General features: G+C 49.1%; 1 protein-coding gene across 2 annotated transcripts in view; it reads left to right on the top strand.

The window, feature by feature from the left end:
- The window catches only part of PCSK6 (proprotein convertase subtilisin/kexin type 6), a 180088-nt gene that overhangs the window by 144042 nt on the left and 17002 nt on the right, over positions 1-19044 (top strand). The window contains exons 14-17 of one of the 2 annotated variants that reach the window (XM_045070491.1): positions 10549-10728; positions 10898-10936; positions 16516-16618; positions 17564-17760. In XM_045070491.1, the coding sequence (XP_044926426.1) occupies positions 10549-10728; positions 10898-10936; positions 16516-16618; positions 17564-17760 (519 nt within the window). The remainder of the gene's footprint in view (positions 1-10548; positions 10729-10897; positions 10937-16515; positions 16619-17563; positions 17761-19044) is intronic. The other variant, XM_045070492.1, reaches the window with a different exon arrangement.

The raw sequence follows: 19044 nt of genomic DNA, 5'->3' as shown, positions 1-19044 counted from the left end.
AGGGACAGGATCCCTGGGCGGAAAGAGTTGCTGCCAGGGCAGGGATGGAGGGAGTCAGGGGAGGGGGATTTGAGGGGTGGTTGATTCTATACTTGGGAGTTGGGGGAAATGAGGGAAAGGGAGCTTTCAAAAGGATTTTCATATGTTAAAGAAGACTGGCAGGATACCTAGAGCCCTTGCCATTGTCACATTCAGGTTGTTTTTCCCTCTAACAAGGTATTAACATTAAGATAGTTGGGAATTGGGGTGCCTGGTGGCTCCATGGGTTAAAGCTTCTGCTTTCCACTCAGGTCATGATCCCAGGGTCCTGGGATCGAGCCCCCGCATCAGGCTCTCTGCTCAGCAGAGAGCCTGCTTTCCTGCCTCTCTCTCTCTGCCTGCCTCTCTGCCTACTTGTGATCTCTGTCTGTCAAAAAAAAAACAAAAAAAAACAAAAGATAGTTGGGAATTTCCTGGAAGGATGTCACACGTGTCCACCACCTCCCAACCCAGGAGTGGAAGGTGGGGGGAGGTTGCATGGTGTCTGGTTGTGCTTTGTCCTCAGCCAGCCTTCTGTTCCCTCATCAATTTATGGCCCTAACTGCATGTATTAGGAAGGAGGAAAGCCTGGAAATTAATGTGCTAAGCATCCAAGTTAAGATGGTAGAGAAAGACCAATAGCATCAATGCAAAGAAAGCAGAAAGAAGGAAATGTTGTTAAGAGCAGAAATTAATAAAATAGAAAGCAAAGATATGGAAGAGAGAATCAAGAAAACCAATACATTGGTTCTTTGAAGAAACAAATAAAATTGATAAACCTCTAGGAAGACCAGTCAAGGCAAAAAACTGAGAATATATCATTATAGGAATGAAAACAAAGAACGTTATTATAAATCCTGTATACATTAAAGTTACTGGGAGAAGGCATGATAAATAACTTTGTGACCAAAAAAAGAGAGGAAGAAAGAAAAAGAAATTTGAAGGGAAATAGGCAATTCCAAGAAAAAAAAAATTACAACTTGGTAGAATTGACACACACACAAATAAAGATTAAAATTATCCTCAGAAATTGTTTCTATAATTTAAAAGGAAACTCAAGGCTGGATAGATGAATTGGCAAATTCCACTAAACATTCACATGGAAGAAATAACATCAATATTCCATAAACTCTTCCCCACAGCAGAAAAAAGGGAAACAGTGCCCAGTAGTTGAATGAAGCCTGTGTATCCTTTATGCCAAATCCCCACAGCACGTTATGGAGAATTTTCAGCCTGTCTCAGTCAAGAACCTATGAAAATTCCAAGTTCAATGTTAAGCAAAATCTAACAATATTTAAAAAGGCTTCTCTTTGGAGAACCTGGGTGGCTCAGTCAGTTTAGTGTCTGACCCTTGGTTTCAGCTCAGGTTGTGATCTCGGGGTCATGAGATTGAGCCCCCTGTTGGACTCTGTGCAGGGCATAAAGTCAGCCTAAGATTCTGTCTCCCTCTCTCTCCCTTCCAACCCTTAAAAAAAAAAAAAAAAAAAAAAAGTGTCTTGTTTCCTGCCCCTTTTTTGGAGGAGGGGGATTAAATAATTTTGAATATTATATTTTACTTCCTTTATTGAACTTTCAGCCATATTCATGTGGTTACTCTAAGGATTACAATATGTATCCTTAATACGTTACAGTTTACTTAGAATTATCATCACATGGCTTCACACTTCACAAATGTAAGAGCCTAAAGGACAATATCTTTCTGTCCCCCCCAACTCCTGACTTGGTGCTATGATTGTGTCATATATTTTACTTCTGCATATATCACCAACTCCATTTTATAGTGATATTTTTGCTTTAAGCAGTCTTTGTCTTTTAAAGAAAGTAAGAGAAGGAAACCCACTCTTTTTTGTGTATCTGCATATTTCCATTTCTGGTGCTTTTTATTCTTTTCTGCAGATCCAGTTTTTTATCTGGTATCATTTTCCTTCTACCTGAAGAATATCCTTTTTCATTTCTTATCATGTTGTCATGCTGGCTATGAGTTGGCCCAGGCTGGGTTTATTTCAGAATGTCTTTATTTCAACCAGTTTGATTTGTTTGTTTTTAAAAATGTATTTGTTCATTTGTTGACCCTTTGAGTTTGACTCTGTTTTGAGGCAATCCTTGTGAGGTTTCCATGACTCCACCCAGTCTCAAATGGTATTTTCACTGGATATGGGATTCTGGATTAGCAGTGTTTTTTTAATGTGTGTGTGTGTGTGTGTGTGTGTGTGTGTGTGTGTGTGTTAAGATTTTATTTATTTATATATTTGGGAGGGAGAGAGACTGGTGGAGGGGGAGAGAGAAAGGAGAAAGGGAATCTCAAGCAGACTCCATGCTGAGTGTGGAACCCTACCCAAGGGACTCAGTCTCATGACCTTGAGACCATGACCTGAGCCAAAATCGAGTCAGAGGCTCAACCCAGGCACTCCAGCATTGGCAGTATTTTTTAAATGTCAGATTTCTGGAGTCCTGGGTAGCTCAGTTGGTTAAGTGTCTGCCTTTGGCTCAGGTCATGATCCCGGAGTCCCAGGATTGAGCCCCACATCTGGCTCCTTGCTAAGTGGGGAGTCTGCTTCTCCATCTCCCTGTGCCCCTCCCCCAACTTGTGTTCTCTTCACTCTCGCTCCCTCTCCCTCTCTCAAAATAATAAATAAAATCTTTGAAAATATATATCCGATTTTGGACACCTGGGTGGCTCAGTTGATTAGGCGACTGCCTTCAGCTCAGGTCATGATCCCAGAGTCCTGGGATTGAGTCCTGCATCGGGCTCCCAGCTCCACGGGAAGTCTGCTTCTCCCTCTGAACTTCTTCCCTCTCATGCTCTCTCTCTCTCTTTCTCTCTGTATAGACACACACACACACACACACACACACACACACACATATGATTTTAGCACTGTAAAGATAATATATTTTCCTCTGACCTCCATTGTTCTGGCTGGTGGGAAGTGTTTACATTTACTATGTAAGCCATGTTTATCTCTGAGCCGCCTTACATATTATGATAACATTTCTTTTCTCATATTGTACAAGCCAGCAGGTTTGCCATATACAAAATGAATGAACAAAAAAAAGTACATTTCCATATTCCAGCACACAGAGCTCCCAGTCAGCTTTTGAGTACCTTACTACTGAATATGAAAAGACCCCCACGAGGACCACCAGACATTTGAGGAAATTATCCAGCATTAGAGAAGAAACTTGGAGGGGAAAGAATAAGTCAGTTGGCGAAAGAAAACTTTAGAAAAACTATAATTGGTCATATAAAATAGAAAAATTTAGTTATTCCTCCCCTGAGTAGGGAAAACTCCAGTTATTCCTTACTGTGTTTTCCTCCTGTGTATCTCCTTTACTATTCATATAGAACATTTCGCCTCTAACACTTTTAGTCGCCAAGTGTGTGGTTTTGACCCACAACAAGCAATTCTTGGTCACACCCATTGGGCGTCCTACAATTTAACTCAATTCTGCCACCATCTACCCAGAGATAGCATCCAGTCCCACAGCTTAAGGGCTCAGTCCCACGAGACTGCCCACCACACCTACACACTCACATCCCCTTCAGATGCCATTATGAAGTTCAGGTTATCACCATTGCTTTTGACCCACCAGTCATAGATCTTTGTTCTAAAGAACTCCTCTTGGGAGTCAGTCACAAATCTCAGGGAAGCACTTATTTACACTCAACCAGTTTATTAAAGGAAATGATAAAGGGTACAGATACATAGATGAAGAGATACATAGGGAGGGTGAGGACTGGGGGTGCCTGAGAGCAGGAGCTTCCATCCCTGCACATTTGGGGTGCATCCCCCTCCTGGTGTGGATTTGTTTGCCCAAACCACATACTATTAGAATTTTAAGGAGGCTTTCTCATGTAGGCATGGTCAATTACTGACTTTATTTTTAGCCCCTCTCTAGAGAAGTGAGAGACAGGGCTAAAAACCCCATGCTTCTAATCATAGCTTGGTCTTTTTGATGACCAGAAGCCCAACCAGAGTCATCTCCATAGAACAAACAATGCTTAGGAATGTACAAGGTTTTAGGAGTCCTGAGTCAGGGACAGGGTCAAAGACAAATATTATAACAAGAGACACTCCTACTGTCCTTCTCAATTAGGAAATGATAGGGTCTCAGGAGCTCTGTGCCAAGATTTGGGCACAGACCAATATACAGATTGTGTTATCTCATAGGTGTCCTCAGGAAGAGTAAGAGGAAATATCTCATCTATAAAACAAGAACAGGTTTCTGCATTTTGGGAAAGGAGCATTGGGAGAACCAGATCAATGCCTTGAAGATTACAAACATGAGGCAAAAATTAGAAAGTCAACAGATAGTGTAGAAGACCTGAGGAAATCTCCCACAACATGAAATTGGAGTGGATTGGGGGAGAAGACACTAAATACCGAGTAAGAAATGGTGTTAACAGAGTGTTGGGGATATGGGAGGGGATGTGACCATGTCCTAGGGAGGTTGTCATTGGATAGTGTCTAATATTGAGAAACTAGGACATAGCACATGAACATTTATTTGATCAAGCTCAAAGTGTGAAAAGGTGACATAAAGGACTTCTGTCTTGGCCTCAACTGTGTAGCATTCCTTGACTTGGCAAACTGTTCATTCATGACTTTGAAAAGGATAAAAAATGTTAAAAAAAAAAAAAAGGTGGTATTTGAGCATTTCCTATCTCACCTCATTGGTGCCATTAAGGAAGATGCTATTTTGTGCATTACCATGTAGGACAACGATTTTTCTTCACCAAATGTAGATTTGTTTCTACCTTTCACCTAAATGAATGCTGGAGCTTGGATTCTTAGGTCCTTTTCCTGGTACTGAAAATATCCTCTTTAATGGTTTTTACAAGATCGTAGGGAAGATTCTCCCATCTCCCCTGTCTTACTTCAGGCTCTAAGGGTGAGCACACACAGGTGGGGGGATCCCCCCCACATGTGTTCACTCTTCCTTGACCTTTCCAGGCCATTTCCTATATTCCCTTTATTTTCCTTTCTTTTCCTCTTAGTTGCCATAATGTGGACCTAAAGTGAATTTTTAATTATGTGTTTAATTTATTGAGTAGATGTTGGGGTTTCTCTCCATGTGTGTATAATACACACATATGTGTGTGGATATATACATATACACACACAGTATTTTATATAATAGCTTTATTGAAATATAGTGAAATTTAATCCACATACCATAAAATCCCCCTTTAAAGTGTTTTTGTATATTTTTAAAAACAGAGGGAGGTGAGCCTTTTTTATTCCTTCCACCAAAGCCTGTTCATTAAACTTTGTAAACTTTCTAAGTCAGGTTCCCTGGCTCTTATAAGGAAAAAAACCCTTTTACTGGGGGAGGGGGAGGAGACTGAAAAGTATTTCTTGATTTTTTTTTTCTTTAGACCTTTCTTTCTTTACTATGTTTTGACTAAAGAATTGCTCCCTGCATGTTTTCAGTGTTAGGGGTGGGAGGGAGGATTAATAAATTCTTTATTGTTCATAACTTCTTATGGCCAAAGAAAACTCAAGAATTGAGAAGTATTAGCTCAGAGTCCTAACCTCACAAAACCTTGGCCCCACTTCTACCCTCTTTTGTCTCCAGTTGTAAATTCCCCTCTGGAGGATTTCTAAGGCTGGATTCAAAACACCGGGCAGAGAAAAGCTTTGTGATGGCTGGTGCTTTCCTATTGGCAACTTCGACCCTAGGCTCCCTTAATGCTGGTTCTTCCTTTGAATAGTCGGAATAATCCTGTTTGTTCGTTACCAATTCAATTCTTTGAGGGGAAACGCTGCACTGAAGATAGTGAATGATGATAAAGCCATTTATTGGCATTAACCAGGATTACCGTCCGCCTCTCCCACAATTATTGTTGCCCGGGCCTTTGCTGGTGACATCTGGAGACAGAGTCCTGGCAGTGCCCGCCCCAAGTGGTTAAGCAGGTGGATTTGTCATTCTTTCTTTTACAGTCTCAGGAATCTGATGGAAAAAGAAAAACCAAAGGATTTGGATTTGGATGTCTTTGAAGACGCCCCCTCCTGGAAATTAAGGAATTAGTGGTACTGGTTGGGTGTTTGTCAGGGTAAACTTGAACAGGCATGTCGAGTGTCTTGAATAGTAAATAATAGGTTCTGGTTAAATGCTTTGACCAAAGCAGGCCGATATTTTTAAATCCTCCTGCCTCAGAAGGCAATGCTGTTGAGGGCCCTCCTTCTACTTTTCTGTGGTTTTCTGTACCCATATGAGTCATCTCCCCAAAGTGAAAGCAGACTCTGGGGATGGTGAGCATGGAGGGAACCAGCACTGGGACCTGGTCACCCATGGGGACTTCTTTTTTTCTCCCTGGATCCCTCTTCATGTGACCAAGGTTATGGCACTTTGTAATTGCAACCTGGAAACAACCTAAATGCCCATCACCTGGGGACCCTCAAGTAAATGACTCAGCATCTCTCTGCTTCAGTGATGGGAAGGTCACCAAGATGCATTGTGAACGGAAAAAGCAAGGTGCGGAAGGTTCTATAAGGTGTGTTAAAAAGGGGGACAGGTCAGAACATATGCTCATACTTGCTTGGCTCAGTTGCTTAAATGTCTGCCTTTGGCCTAAGTCATGATCCCAGAGTCCTGGGATTGAGCCCAGCATGGGTGGGAGTATGGGGGGGGGGTGGGGGATGTTCCTTGCGCAGCAAGAAGCCTGCTTCTCCCTCTGCCTGCCACTCCCCCTGCTTGTGTGCATTCCACCCCCTCTCTGACAAATAAATAAATAAAATATTAAACGAAAAAAAAAGAATAATGGGGCGCCTGGGTCACTCAGTCATTAAGCGTCTGCCTTCAGCTCAGGTCATGATCCCAGGGTCCAGGGATCGAGCCCCGCATCAAGCTCCCTTTTCCCTGCTCGGCAGGAAGCCTGCTTCTCACTCTCCCACTCCCCCTGCTTGTGTTCCCTCTCTCAATGTGTCTCTATCAAATAAAAAATAAAATCTTAAAAAAAAAAAAAAAAGAGTAAAATGCTTCTGGAAGGATAGATACAAAAGAAATGAGTAACAGGGTCACCTGTGGTAAGAGAGACAGTGGCCCGAGGATGGGGCTAGAAGCAGGCTCTGCTGTATTCCCTTTCATACATTTGGAGTTTGAGCTATTTGTATTTATTACTTATTCAGAAACATAAACCAAAAGCCCTGAGTACCACAGTTTTTTAAAATGTTTTTTTCTTTGACTATACAACCATTTTTTTTCCATTAAACTAAATTTCTTCTTAAATTATATAAGCTGAAGCTCTAAAAAAAAAAAAAATCAAATAGTTCCCAAGGGACTACAATAAAAAATGAAGTCTCTTTTCTGTTCCCGAACCCTAGCCTTCCCACCAAGGCAGTGTCTACTGCTGGTTTCTTAAAATTCTTTTTTTGTCTTATCCTTTCAATTTATTGAGATGTCACTAATACCCAGCAGGGTCCAAGTTGATTCGCAGACAGAGTAAGGACTTCACTTACCTATACTGCACAATAGATATGATGAAGTTTTAGAATATAGGTGAGGTTTAGTGGGGTGGAGTCCGTTGCTAATGACCAAGAAAGAATTCTTGAGACATCTTTGGTGCAAAATAGTGGTTTATTAAAGCACAGGGACAGCACCCGTGGGTAGAGACAGCTGCTACCCCGCGGTTGTGAGGGGTGGCAGGTTATGTACAATGGGGTTAGGAGAGGTAAGGAAAAGGGGAGGTTTCAATAGAACTTTCCTAAAGAGATCTATAAGATACGGGAGGCCTTGAGACCTTATCATTGTCAAGATTTTTCCCTCTAGCAAGGTATTAACATTAAGATAGTTGGGAGATTCCTAAAGAATGTCACATATGGGGGTGCCTGGGAGGCTCAGTGGGTTAAAGCCTCTTCTTCGGCTCAGGTCATGATCCCAGGGTCCTGGGATCGAGCCCCGAATCGGGTTCTCTGCTCAGCAGGGAACCTGCTTCCTCCTCTTTCTCTCTCTGCCTGCCTCTCTGCCTACTTGTGATCTCTGTCTCTCAAATAAATAAATAAAATCTTTAAAAAAAAAAAGAATGTCACATATGTCCCACCCAGGACTGGGGATTGGGGAGGTTGCCAAGTATCAGCCTTTTGCTTTGTCCTCAGCCAGCCTTCTGTTCCCTCATCAGTTACACACTTAGAGAAACAATAAATATAGTTAATATCCATCGTCTTAGATAGGCATGCACACACACACACAAACATAAAAAAAAAATTTTTTTTCCCCTTGTGATGAGAACTTTTAAGGTCTACTGTCTTGGTTTCTTGGAATTCCTTCCACTCTCCCTCCCTGTGCTGGGTGCGTGCTGATCCTGAGCTCAGAGTGGCCTCTCTTGTTTGTCCTACCAAAGCTATATCTGAAAATGCGAATCTAATTTTAGTGGCAACACCCCTTGGTAAGTGTTTCTGGAGCCACGCTAGAGGGTGGAAACATCTCGACTCCAATGACAGCTTACAGAGCCTTGCTCCCTATCTTGTGGTTCTCACGCCTCCCCCCCCCCCCCGCCTTTTCATCAGTTCCTTGCCCTGCAGTTAACATGCCCAGCTCCTGGGCGGTTTGGAAATCTGGCTCCTGTCTGGTCTCCGGAGGTTGAGAACGGATAATAATTCACAACCAGGGACTGTGTTCGCACCCACACCCACACCAAGTACTTCTCCTAGCCTGTGGCTTGTAATAGGAATGCGTTAGGGAAAGGGCCAGGGAGCGTCTAGAAGAACCAGGCCCTTTGGAAGTCGGTGTCCTAGGAAGTAGCTTAGGAATGTGTTTGCAGATTAAACACATTCAGGCCGGGAGAGGCCCACATGGATGCAGGGCCTAACTTGGGACAGCTTGAGGGCTGCAGGCTTCGGGGCCTGGGACCTTGGTTGGCTAGGGTGTGGCTGTGTGCCACATGGTATAACCCAATCAGCATCACACACCACTTAGAACAGCATGGGGAAATGTGGCCTGGTATGTGCAGGCCCCTTCTGCCTCTGGCCTCCACTTGCACCTTGGACAGGATGGATCACAGCCCATAGGCTTCTGGAGTATGTGGGCAAGCAGGAGCCACCTGTTCTAGGATTTCAGGAGAGTAAGATATTCCTGGAATTCAAACAAAAGATCCAAGTCATACCAGCAGATCTGCCCATGTTGCAAAGATAGCATATAGGGGCACCTGGGTGGCTCAGTGGATTAAGCCTCTGCCTTTGGCTCAGGTCATGATCTCAGGGTCCTGGGATCGAGCCCCGTATCGCGTTTTCTGCTCAGCAGGGGGCCTGCTTCCCCTCTCTCTCTGCCTACTTGTGATCTCTGTCAAACAAATAAATAAAATCTTTAAAAAAAAAAAAAAAAAAGATAGCATATAGCCAGATATCTAAGGCAGATGGCCCGCCATTCAGAGCCAAGAAGGGAAGTGATAGGAGCAGAAGTGACGATAAAAATGCAAATCAACAGCAAAGAACCAGTGCTCGTTTCTCTCACCTAAAGCATTCTGATGGCCAAGAGCCCCAGAGATAGAAAATAAAGAGGAAAGTCTGAGATTTGTCTCTGTCTGACGCAGACATGGAACTGGCAAAGCCATTGTCCCCAGCTTCGGTCCCCATGGCCGGTCACGAGGGTTTCCTGGAGGGGCTCCACAGCTGGATGGCTTTGTTGGGCTGGAGCCATGGTGGGTCCATGCTGGTCGCAGTGGACCGCAGCCCCTCATTTGCACAGGAGGGACAGCAGTGATCTCCTCCATGTGGTCTCACTGCTCTGACTGTTCAGGGACACAAGGGTGAAGCTGGGAAGGCCAGACCTCCGGCCTGCACCTGGGCCGGCCCCCCACACCCATCTAACTTGGCTTCTGACCTGCTTTTTAACAGCCCAGATTTCACCTGCAGACTGCAGCCGAGGCTTTACACTTCTCTTTACCCCTGGGAAGATCTAGCAGCACGGGCCATCATTCCCAAGTGGAGGTGGATGGCGGGGTGGGGTCCCTGCTGCCCCCGCCCCATCTCCCTACCCTGCCTCATACATGCTCCGGGTACCCTGTCCTTCCCGTGCCTCTCACCTCCCCCCACATAGTCTGGCATCCGTGCCATTCATCCTGCCATTTTTGAGGATGTCCTCCCTACACTCGGCCTCTTCGGACCTTCGGGTTTGCACTACCACTGTCACCGCACCCCCCTTCCCTGCCCACCTGGCCGGGCTACACAGGAAGGAGTCCAAGACCAATCTTCCCACGGTCCATGGTGAGGGCTCCTAATAGCAGGACTCCTTGGTGTAACCCAGCTGTCCTGTTTGAAGCAGATGGGGCAAGGCTCAGGGCCAGGCCCCAGATCTGCTCTCTGGGGATGGGGGGAGACCAGTCGAGGGAGGTACAGTGAGACCTGGGGACAGAGAACACAGCCTGGGCAGTCATGGTGCATCCCTGATCCTCGGGTGACTAGGAAGGAAGATGGTGGGTGCGGAACCTTGTAGTGGGAGCCTCATACCTTGCACTTGGGCCAGGCCCCTCAAGAGCTCTCTGGGGGAGGTTTCAGGCTGGCCAGTGACTCTGGGCTTGGTGCCTTTCAGGGAAATTGAAGGAATGGAGCCTCATCTTGTATGGCACCGCCGAGCACCCATACAACACCTTCAGCTCCCATCAGTCACGCTCTCGGATGCTGGAGCTCTCGGCCCCTGTGCTGGAGCCCCCCAAGGCTGCTCTGTCTCCACCCCAGACTGAGGTTCCTGAGGACGAAGAGGACTACACAGGTAATGAACTTGTAGCCAGAGGAGATGGCCAGGCCAGCCTCTGACTTTTGGTTTTCCACTGTGGCTCTTAAAGTGTGGGACCGTTCCTGGCAAAAGGTGGGGATTGTGACGGTGGGTCTTCCTTCTTTCCTGCAAGTTGTAATAATGATGGTAATTTGCACTCACACAGCTCCTTCCACCCACGGCTCTCCTAATATTTTACAGACCAGTAAGTATGCTTCAAATCAGTAAGTATTCTCCAACCTTCTCAGGCCGGGAAACAGAAGGTTCTATATGCCCAACCAGAACTGGGACTTGCCCCCTGGCTAGTGGGCCTCTTCCTGAGGCTCCATCTCATCCTCAAAATCTCTTGTCTCATGTCTCAGCCTCCTGACCCTCTCAAGTCCGTCCACTTTCTGTCCCTATAGCCAGAAGGTGGGAAGGATGCAGGTCTTACTAGACCCGAGAGGGTTGGGTTGAATGAACATAGCCAGGAAAGAAGCTAGCAGTGCAAGTCTTGACTGCCCTTGAGGGCTGGGATGATGGCCCAGGAGAAGGTCTCAGGACCTTATGTCAGTAGATACCAATGTCACCAAGAAGGGGTTAAGCATCTCACAGGAAATAGAGATGCCTTACGTGAATCCCCCTTCTCCAGCCATACCATTGTCGGGGGTGGGGGGGCTTGGCTCTGGATGTCCGGCCCCCTGCACAGAGACAGGAGCCTGGAGAATGGCTTCAGACTTCTGGAGCCACTGGGCTGGGCACAGTCGTGATTAGCATGTCAGTTTCCTTTCCCTCTGAGCCATCCCACGGTGATTTGTGAGAAACCAAGTATTTCTGGTTGGGCATATTTCCCTTAGCTAAATACTCCAGCTGCTTGATAAATGATGGGCGATATCTAAGGATATTGATGTTTTGATTTATCTAATAGCTTCTGAAAAAAGAAAAGTAACAAAACAGAGAATTCCACTGATACATATCAAGCATAAATTACGGTTGATTCAATTTTAAATTTCTTCTGCCGTTCCTTTAAAATGGAGCATTGAATTATGTATGGCTAACCTGCTGTTTCCCCCTGTGATTTATAAGTGGTGGCAAGAATCAGTAATTATTAATAAAGGTCTGATTTTTTTTTTTTTCTTAAAATCTGCTACTGACTAACCTTACACTATCCTGGAATCTCACAAAATAGTGTTCCCTGCGCCGCAAGTGACTTAGTGTTCCTCAAACCCAGCCTGGATAGATAGAGGGGGCATCTCCGTGGGAATAGGATGTGCTCCGGACTCTCAGGGAAGGTCCCTACAGTCTTGGGGCAAGTGAGACAGGCAGGCCAGTCACAGCCGGAAGAGCCAGAGACAGGGAAGGAGCAAGAGAGAGGTAAGATCAGGGGAATGCTGTGGTGTGGAGGTCGGTGAGAGAGAAGAGGAGGAGGGGGAGAAGAACGGGGGGGGGCAGCCATGTTAGATACCTCCGTCAAGGGCTTGTGCGATGGGGCTGCCCATCCGTGGCTCTTGTGGAAGAAGCTGAGTCACTGATAGGCCCCAGTGCAGAAGCTCAGAGAAAGAGAGGGTGATTTTGAAGTGGCCCCATGATTATGATGAGCTTTCTGCAGTTTTAGCGGAGGTAAGGTGGGTTGAAGCAGGAGTTTGCAGGGGTGCTCACCTGGGGGGAGAAGGTTCTCAGGGATTCGGAGAACTGGCTGCAGACAGAGGTGCATGGGGATGAGGAGCACACCCTGGTGGAAGCCACTACCACCCCCCATCCCCCCACCGAGGGCCCATGCATTGGGAAGGGGTAGGGAGGTCCAAAGGAGCAGTGGTCCCAGGAGACGGCAACAGAGGGTCCTGGACAGCCCTGCACTGAGGGCCAAAGATGGAGGGCAAGTGCTCCCAGGGACAAGAGATGAAGGGCAGGAGGTGAACAAGAGGCAGAGACAGAGTCCAGCCTCCCCGACTCCTGTGACGGGTGTCTGGTGGCCTGGTCGGAGCTGGCAGGAGAATCACCCTGGCAAAGGCCGGCCCCGATGCTGACGGCCATGGTCATATTTTCAGTCAACATTGTTCCTGGGAAGGGGGATGAGGAGGTGGCCATAGTGTTTTTCCCCGGGGCCATGGCAAGTGGAAATCCACAGTAGTGGTGGAGTCTGGGATTCCTGAAGTCAATGAAGGTATGGAAATCCAATGGAGGGGGTAGGGCTGGGAGATGGAGAGGCTGGAGGGTCACCGGGGAAGGCAGGGCAGTAGCCGCATGGCCGGGTAAGGTGCCAGGGAAACGTGAGTGGCTGCGTCCTGAAGATGGGGAGCCTGTGGTGGTGGCCTGCCTGCTGGGACATGAGCTGGAGGCCGCCGGAGAGCACCAGGTGTGCCAGTGAGGGGGGCTACCCCAGAGGCGGCTTCAGCAGGTCTGGGGGAACTTGGAGGCTGTGCCAGGTGATTCCGCATAGCCAGGGAAGCCAGGATGGTGGTGGGCCACAGGGATGGGCTTAGGCTGCTCCAGGAGAGTGGCCTTGAGGGAAGGACAGAAGGTCGTGGGAAAGAAGGGAAGCCTCAGTTTCTGGAGGGGGGGCATGTGGGCTGAAGATGGCTTGGGAGAGTGTAGTCAGCCACGCAGTGCTGAGGGGAGCCAGGAGCTCCCGAAGCCTCTGTCTGGACACATTCCAGGGCAGCTCAGCGGGCACGGGGAGCTGATAATCAGGACGCATGGCATGGCCAGTGCAGCACTGTGTGGAGTCACCGTCTTGGGGCCCATCTGTGCTTACCTAGCAGAGCCAAGGCCAGGGTCACAAACTGTCAGGAGGGCAGGCTAGACCTGCAGTGAAAGGGGTCTGTTAGTCTCGTCCGCACCTCCTGTCTGCAGTCGGCCACCCCCTGCCCCTTTCCTCCACCTCATGTCCGGTGGTTTGCCAGCGAGGTCCTAGCACACTTTTCCTGGATGACACGAAGGGCAAGGGGACAGATCGGGAAATCTAGTAAGTCCTCCTGTTCCTGGATACTGGTCTAAGCACCACTTGATGAGAAGGGCCTTCTAGAACTCCAGGCGGCTTTGTAACATTTGCTGGTGGGGCTTTTTGACTTCTGGATTTTCTCCCCAAAAGATTTAAGGTAGAGATTCCAAATAAGCCTGTGTCATCGGAACACCCGTAACACCATGTAGCCGGGCGACCGAGGGTAGTCAGTGCGTGAATCACGTTCCCCTCATTGTCTGGAGCCTAGGGAATATATGCTCACCCAGGGAACGTGCTCCAGCATTCTGAAAAAAACACGCGCCATCTTAAGAGTGATGGAGTGAGTGGGAGAAGACAGCCAAGATGACTGAGTCCAAGAACACTTCATCGAGAGGCGAATCTTGATATTGGGCTCTTTGAGACAACTCAAGTAGACAGCCGGAGTAGAGGGAGTTTATGGACACTCATCTAAGCAATCTGCCCTGGCAGTGTCTTACCAAGCTATTCACCAGGGGCTGCCCACCACTGGTCAGCTAGTCCCCTGGGTCGGGTTTTGTTGCCTTCACTGTTGGATGGATCCCAGCCTTGCATGGGGCTCCCTCGGGTTATGAACCAACCTCTCCACCACAGAGGGCCACGGGAGGGAGGAAGAGGGTGAAGTCCAGTCCACATACCATGAACCAGGCCTTCCCCAAGGCTGTCCCTCTCTTGAGACATTCTAGAACATTCTGTTTGTGGATGTTTCCCAATTTCCACCCATTTTTCTTTCTTTTTTTTTAAATTTATTTGACAGAGATCACAAGTAGGCAGAGAGGCAGGCAGAGAGAGGGGGAAGCAGGCTCCCCGCTGAGCAGAGAGCCCAATGCGGGGCTCAATTCCAGGACCCTGAGACCATGACCTGAGCTGAAGGCAGAGGCCCAATCCACTGAGCCACCCAGGCACCCCTCCACCTATTCTTCTGTTATCCATTCTCTCACCCTTTAGCCACTCAGGTGATATCGATTGGATACCTGCCCTATGCCACACACCTTTCTAGGTGCTGGGAATATAGCAATAAACAACCCTAATCCAGTCCCACCTCCCGAGGCTCCTGTCTCCCATGCCAGGATAGAATGGGAAAATCATTCTTTCTCCTTCCTGTCCCCTGCCAATGTCCTTAAGACTGAAGACATTGTTTACTTTATCAAGCAAGACAGACCTGCTGGTTCCCTTGGATTTCTCGGGGAGAAATCACTGCGGTCCTAAAGGTCGTATCCTCGGGACCACTGCAGGAGGGGCTAGGTGCGAAGGGCAGAGTGCAGGATTCCAGTTCCTCTGTGTACTCAGCGCTGGGAGTCATAGAAAACAAGGCAGCAGGAAGCAAGGCTCTCTGAGGCTCTCCCCCATGAATGACCTGGAAGAAGGTGGGCAGGAATCAAATCAAAGGAGAATTGACTGCACAAGAAGCCCAGCAGTCTGGAGCTGGGGAAGGAGGGGTGGGTGGGTGAGGGTAGGCTCCGTGATAAGCTTCAGGCACGGCAGGCCGAGTGCTTGAACTCAGACTGGGGGCACCAACTGCAGAGCCCTCCCCAGCCCAGCCCAGCACGAACGCAGCCTTGAAAGGGGTTCACAGTGGGACCCACAATGAAAACTTTGGAAATATCAACAACAGTAAACCTTCGGGGAGGGAAGCAAAATAAACCGGGTCTAACACTAGGAAGGTCTGCAGGCCCTTTAAGGACGAATGAAGAGGGCTTTGTGCACCTCAGCAAAGACCCATTGTGGGCGGCAGAGAATGGGGACTTTTGTCTCTGCCTGCATCCCCATGAAAACGCTGGTGGCCAGCAAATCACCTCTTCTTTGCTTCTGAACTCGCTCCCCACCCCTTCCAACAACTCAAACCTTACAGAAGGCTTTTTTTCTTCTAAAGACTCAAAAGCCTTCGTAATACCCTGCTGGGTCCTTCCCCACATGAGGAGAGTTTCTGGAGCCATTGCCCAGAGCCGGCGGACGGGGGGTCAGGGGTAAGGTAGGCGGAGGGTCCCACCACAGTGCTGTTCTTTGCATGCTGTGGTCACGTTCTTCAGGCCGGGTGAACAGGACACCTGTGGACCTGCCCCACCCGGTTCTGAGGGCACTTGACATTTCCTCCCTCCAGGCTTGCTGGAGGGCCACAGAGCTCCCCGCATGGCTCTCCATCGCAGGCCCCAGGGTCAGAATGCGGGGATTGCGGGGGACATGGGGGAAGACAGGGTGGCCCACCGCAGAGGCCAAGAGGGAGGGAAGCGGCAAAGGTTTGCAGAAAAGGGCCCATCCCGTGCCCACTGAGGGACAGCCGCACCCCATGGCACTAAGCTCACAGATCCATCCTGTTCCCACCAATGCACGCAGGGAATCCTCTTCACCCTTCTTGCTTAATTCCCTTCTCATCATCACTGCCTGGTGGCAGCTTCCCTCATGCCCTTGGCACCCCATCCTGTGTTGCTTTGTCCTCCACCGTGGGAATCAGGAGAGATGGCCGGCCCCAGGACCATGACTGCCGTTGCAGGGGAGTGCCCTAAAGAACGGTGTCCTCAGCCTCTCTCTTGCCATCACACCCTGCTCGGCTCGTGCATCTGGGGCCCCGGATGCGTCTCCCTCTTCCTCAGACTGCCCTTGGAGTCATCAGACCCTCGGACGCTGGAGCCCAGGGCCAGGCTCAGCTCTCAGTCGTAGCCCCATTGCCTTGGGGTGGGCAGTCTTTCTAGCCCTGGTAGACCCACCACTCTCTCGGGAAGCTTCTCCCGCCCCTCCTAGGCTGTGATGCCCTGACACAGGCTCTTAGGGGACTGCATTGGGTTGACAAGGGATCTCTCTGGGTGAATGACAATGCTTGTTTCTTTAAGGTCTGTGCCATCCGGAGTGTGGGGACAAGGGCTGTGACGGCCCCAAAGCAGACCAGTGCTTGAACTGTGTCCACTTCAGCTTGGGGAGTGCGAAGACCAGCAGGTAAAGGGCTGGGGCTTCTGACCGCATGTCCTGGAGCCCCTCAGAGGGCTACCAAGGTGACCTGTTTACGGCTGTGCTCTTAGTCCCCCCACAGTCTGGTACCCTCCTTAAGACATCATGTCATACCGTCTCCCCCAAAAAAGGAAATCCCACGGAGATTGACCACTTTGGAATTGTATAAGTTTTAGTAACTTCTTGTTCTCATCACACAAGTAATTCATGCCCATGACAGAGAAATTACAGGGTGTGTGGCCTTAAGGTATCTGTGCTCATAAACCATCTTCTAGCCATTTTGTTAAACAGAAATGGGTCAGAGTGGGTGGACCAAGGCTCACTGCTTGGGAACTAGAGACAAATGTCATTTTAGAAGCCAGTACTGTTCAAAAAGCACCATGGGCCAGGTCTGGGGAGCTCCCACCCCCCAAGGGTCCAGTCACTGGCCTTGCAAGGCTATGGACGTGACCCGCATGGGCTCCTCGAGCTCCCAGATGCAGACACACTCACCCTGAGCCGGGCGAAGGCAGTGAGCCTGCTTGCTGTCTTTGCTCACTGCCCGTGAGACTAGCTCCCCAAGGGAGGGTGGTGAGGTTGCACCAGAGCTTAAAATTGCAAAAGTTAAATGCCATCGCCCAGGTGCCACTGAACATCTCTTCTGGGGAGACTGAAAGGCAAGCCTTCCTAGGTTCTGATCCAAGTCCAGGACCCTCTCCTGCGTACTTAGGGACCTCTCTGCTGGGCTCACCAAGTCCATGGGCATTCAGGGTTTAACCTTCACCCTAGGGCCTTTGTTTCCCTCCGAGTTTTGCTGACTTGGGGGATGGAGGAACAGCTAGAATTTCCTCTCCAGCTAGGCGCTCTGCCTTAGCAGGACCCAGCAGGCCGCAGACTTGCAGGGCGGTGGTGGGGTCAGGTGGGAAATGTCCTCTGTGGCTTCTGTTCCCACAGGAAGTGCGTGAGCGTGTGCCCTCTGGGCTACTTTGGGGACACAACAGCAAGACGCTGTCGCCGGTGCTACAAGGGGTGTGAGACCTGTTCGGGCAGGAGCCCAACCCAGTGCCTGTCCTGCCGCCGCGGGTTCTATCACCATCAGGAGATGAACACCTGTGTGACATTCTGTCCTGCTGGATTTTATGCTGATGAAAGTAAGTGCATGTCTGTGTGCACAGGAATGATGAATCTCCTCCCCTGCTGAGCCCCCCACCCTAGGCTGGGATCCCCTCTCCTGGGAGAATTTCCCCAGGGAATCTGGCACCAGCTTATGGATCTGGTAGTTGACATTGGGAAAAAGCCCTGGCTAGGAAGAGCTGCTGAGTTGAAATCAGGATTCGAGTACGGGCAGAAGGTTTTCAGTCCTTTAAAAACAAAGAGGAGCCTCCTGGCCAGCGTTAATTGGGCTCAGAAGAGGTGGGTTAGTCTTTGCAGCCCATCTTACAGGCAGTGGCCACACCCCTAAGAGGGGGTGATGCTTTCCTGGTCTTGCAGATGGGGGAACAAAGCTGAGAGGAGCCACCAGGCCCACAACTAGTAACGGCACAGGTGGGACTTGAACTCAGAACCACGAAACCAGGTGTCCTGCCATTCCACCAGGCCCAGGAAGGTGGGTGGATGGGCGGGGCCCTGGGGCCCAGGTTCCCATGTTCCCATGCCAGGGTTTCACCAATGCACGTCACCCCAGAAGAGGCAAAAGACAAGGTCTGGGTTAAACAGACGGAGAATAGTTCTCAAGTTCAAAGAAGCTACCGTTTTGATGTTGTCGATTTGTGTAGGTCAAAACCTTCCCACAGAGGCCCTTGCTATGTGGGAGGGATCATTGACCCGGTTTGTGATGGCATGACGGTTCTTCCTCTGGAGAAGGAGCCAGGAAATCTTTATAGACGTAAAGCCATTCAAGAACCAGAATCCCTTTAAAGGAAAAAGCTATTCTCTCGCAAGATGCATTTCACAGCCTTTGCAAACACCTGCCCTGGGCTGCCAGCCAGACCCGTTTTCCTCCATCCCCACCCTGCTCCCAAGGCAAGAATGAGCCACCCTCGTTGACCCGGTGTCTTCCCTGAGCACCTGCTGCATGTGTGTAATGCCCCCCTTGGGGCCCCAGGAGGAGGCACAGACGTGTAGCAAGCAACCCTGAGCTTCCAGGCCCAGACGCCAGGTGGCGATGATGAGGCGCCGGAGGAAACGACCAGATCAGAACAGGCGGAGGCTCCTGGGGTTTGCCTTGACCCAGCATTTCCCCAGGAGGTGTGCTGGGTGTCCTAGATGTATGTCTTAGTCTTTGTAACTACCAAGTTTTTGATAAGGTCCCCTATGAAGGCACCAGAGGGCAGCTCTGAGGCCTCTTTAGGCTCCAACTCTGTCATTTTGCACACCCCCCACCCCCTCCACACCCCCACACCCCCCACCCTCCTCCAAAGCCTGGAGGTCGTGCA

This window comes from Mustela putorius, unplaced genomic scaffold (genome assembly GCF_011764305.1).
Source record: "Mustela putorius furo isolate JIRA1106 unplaced genomic scaffold, ASM1176430v1.1 tig00003972_pilon_pilon_pilon, whole genome shotgun sequence".
NCBI classification, from domain to species: domain Eukaryota; kingdom Metazoa; phylum Chordata; class Mammalia; order Carnivora; family Mustelidae; genus Mustela; species Mustela putorius.
Note: the sequence above shows the minus strand (reverse complement) of the source record. Positions and strands in the feature narration are given on the sequence as shown.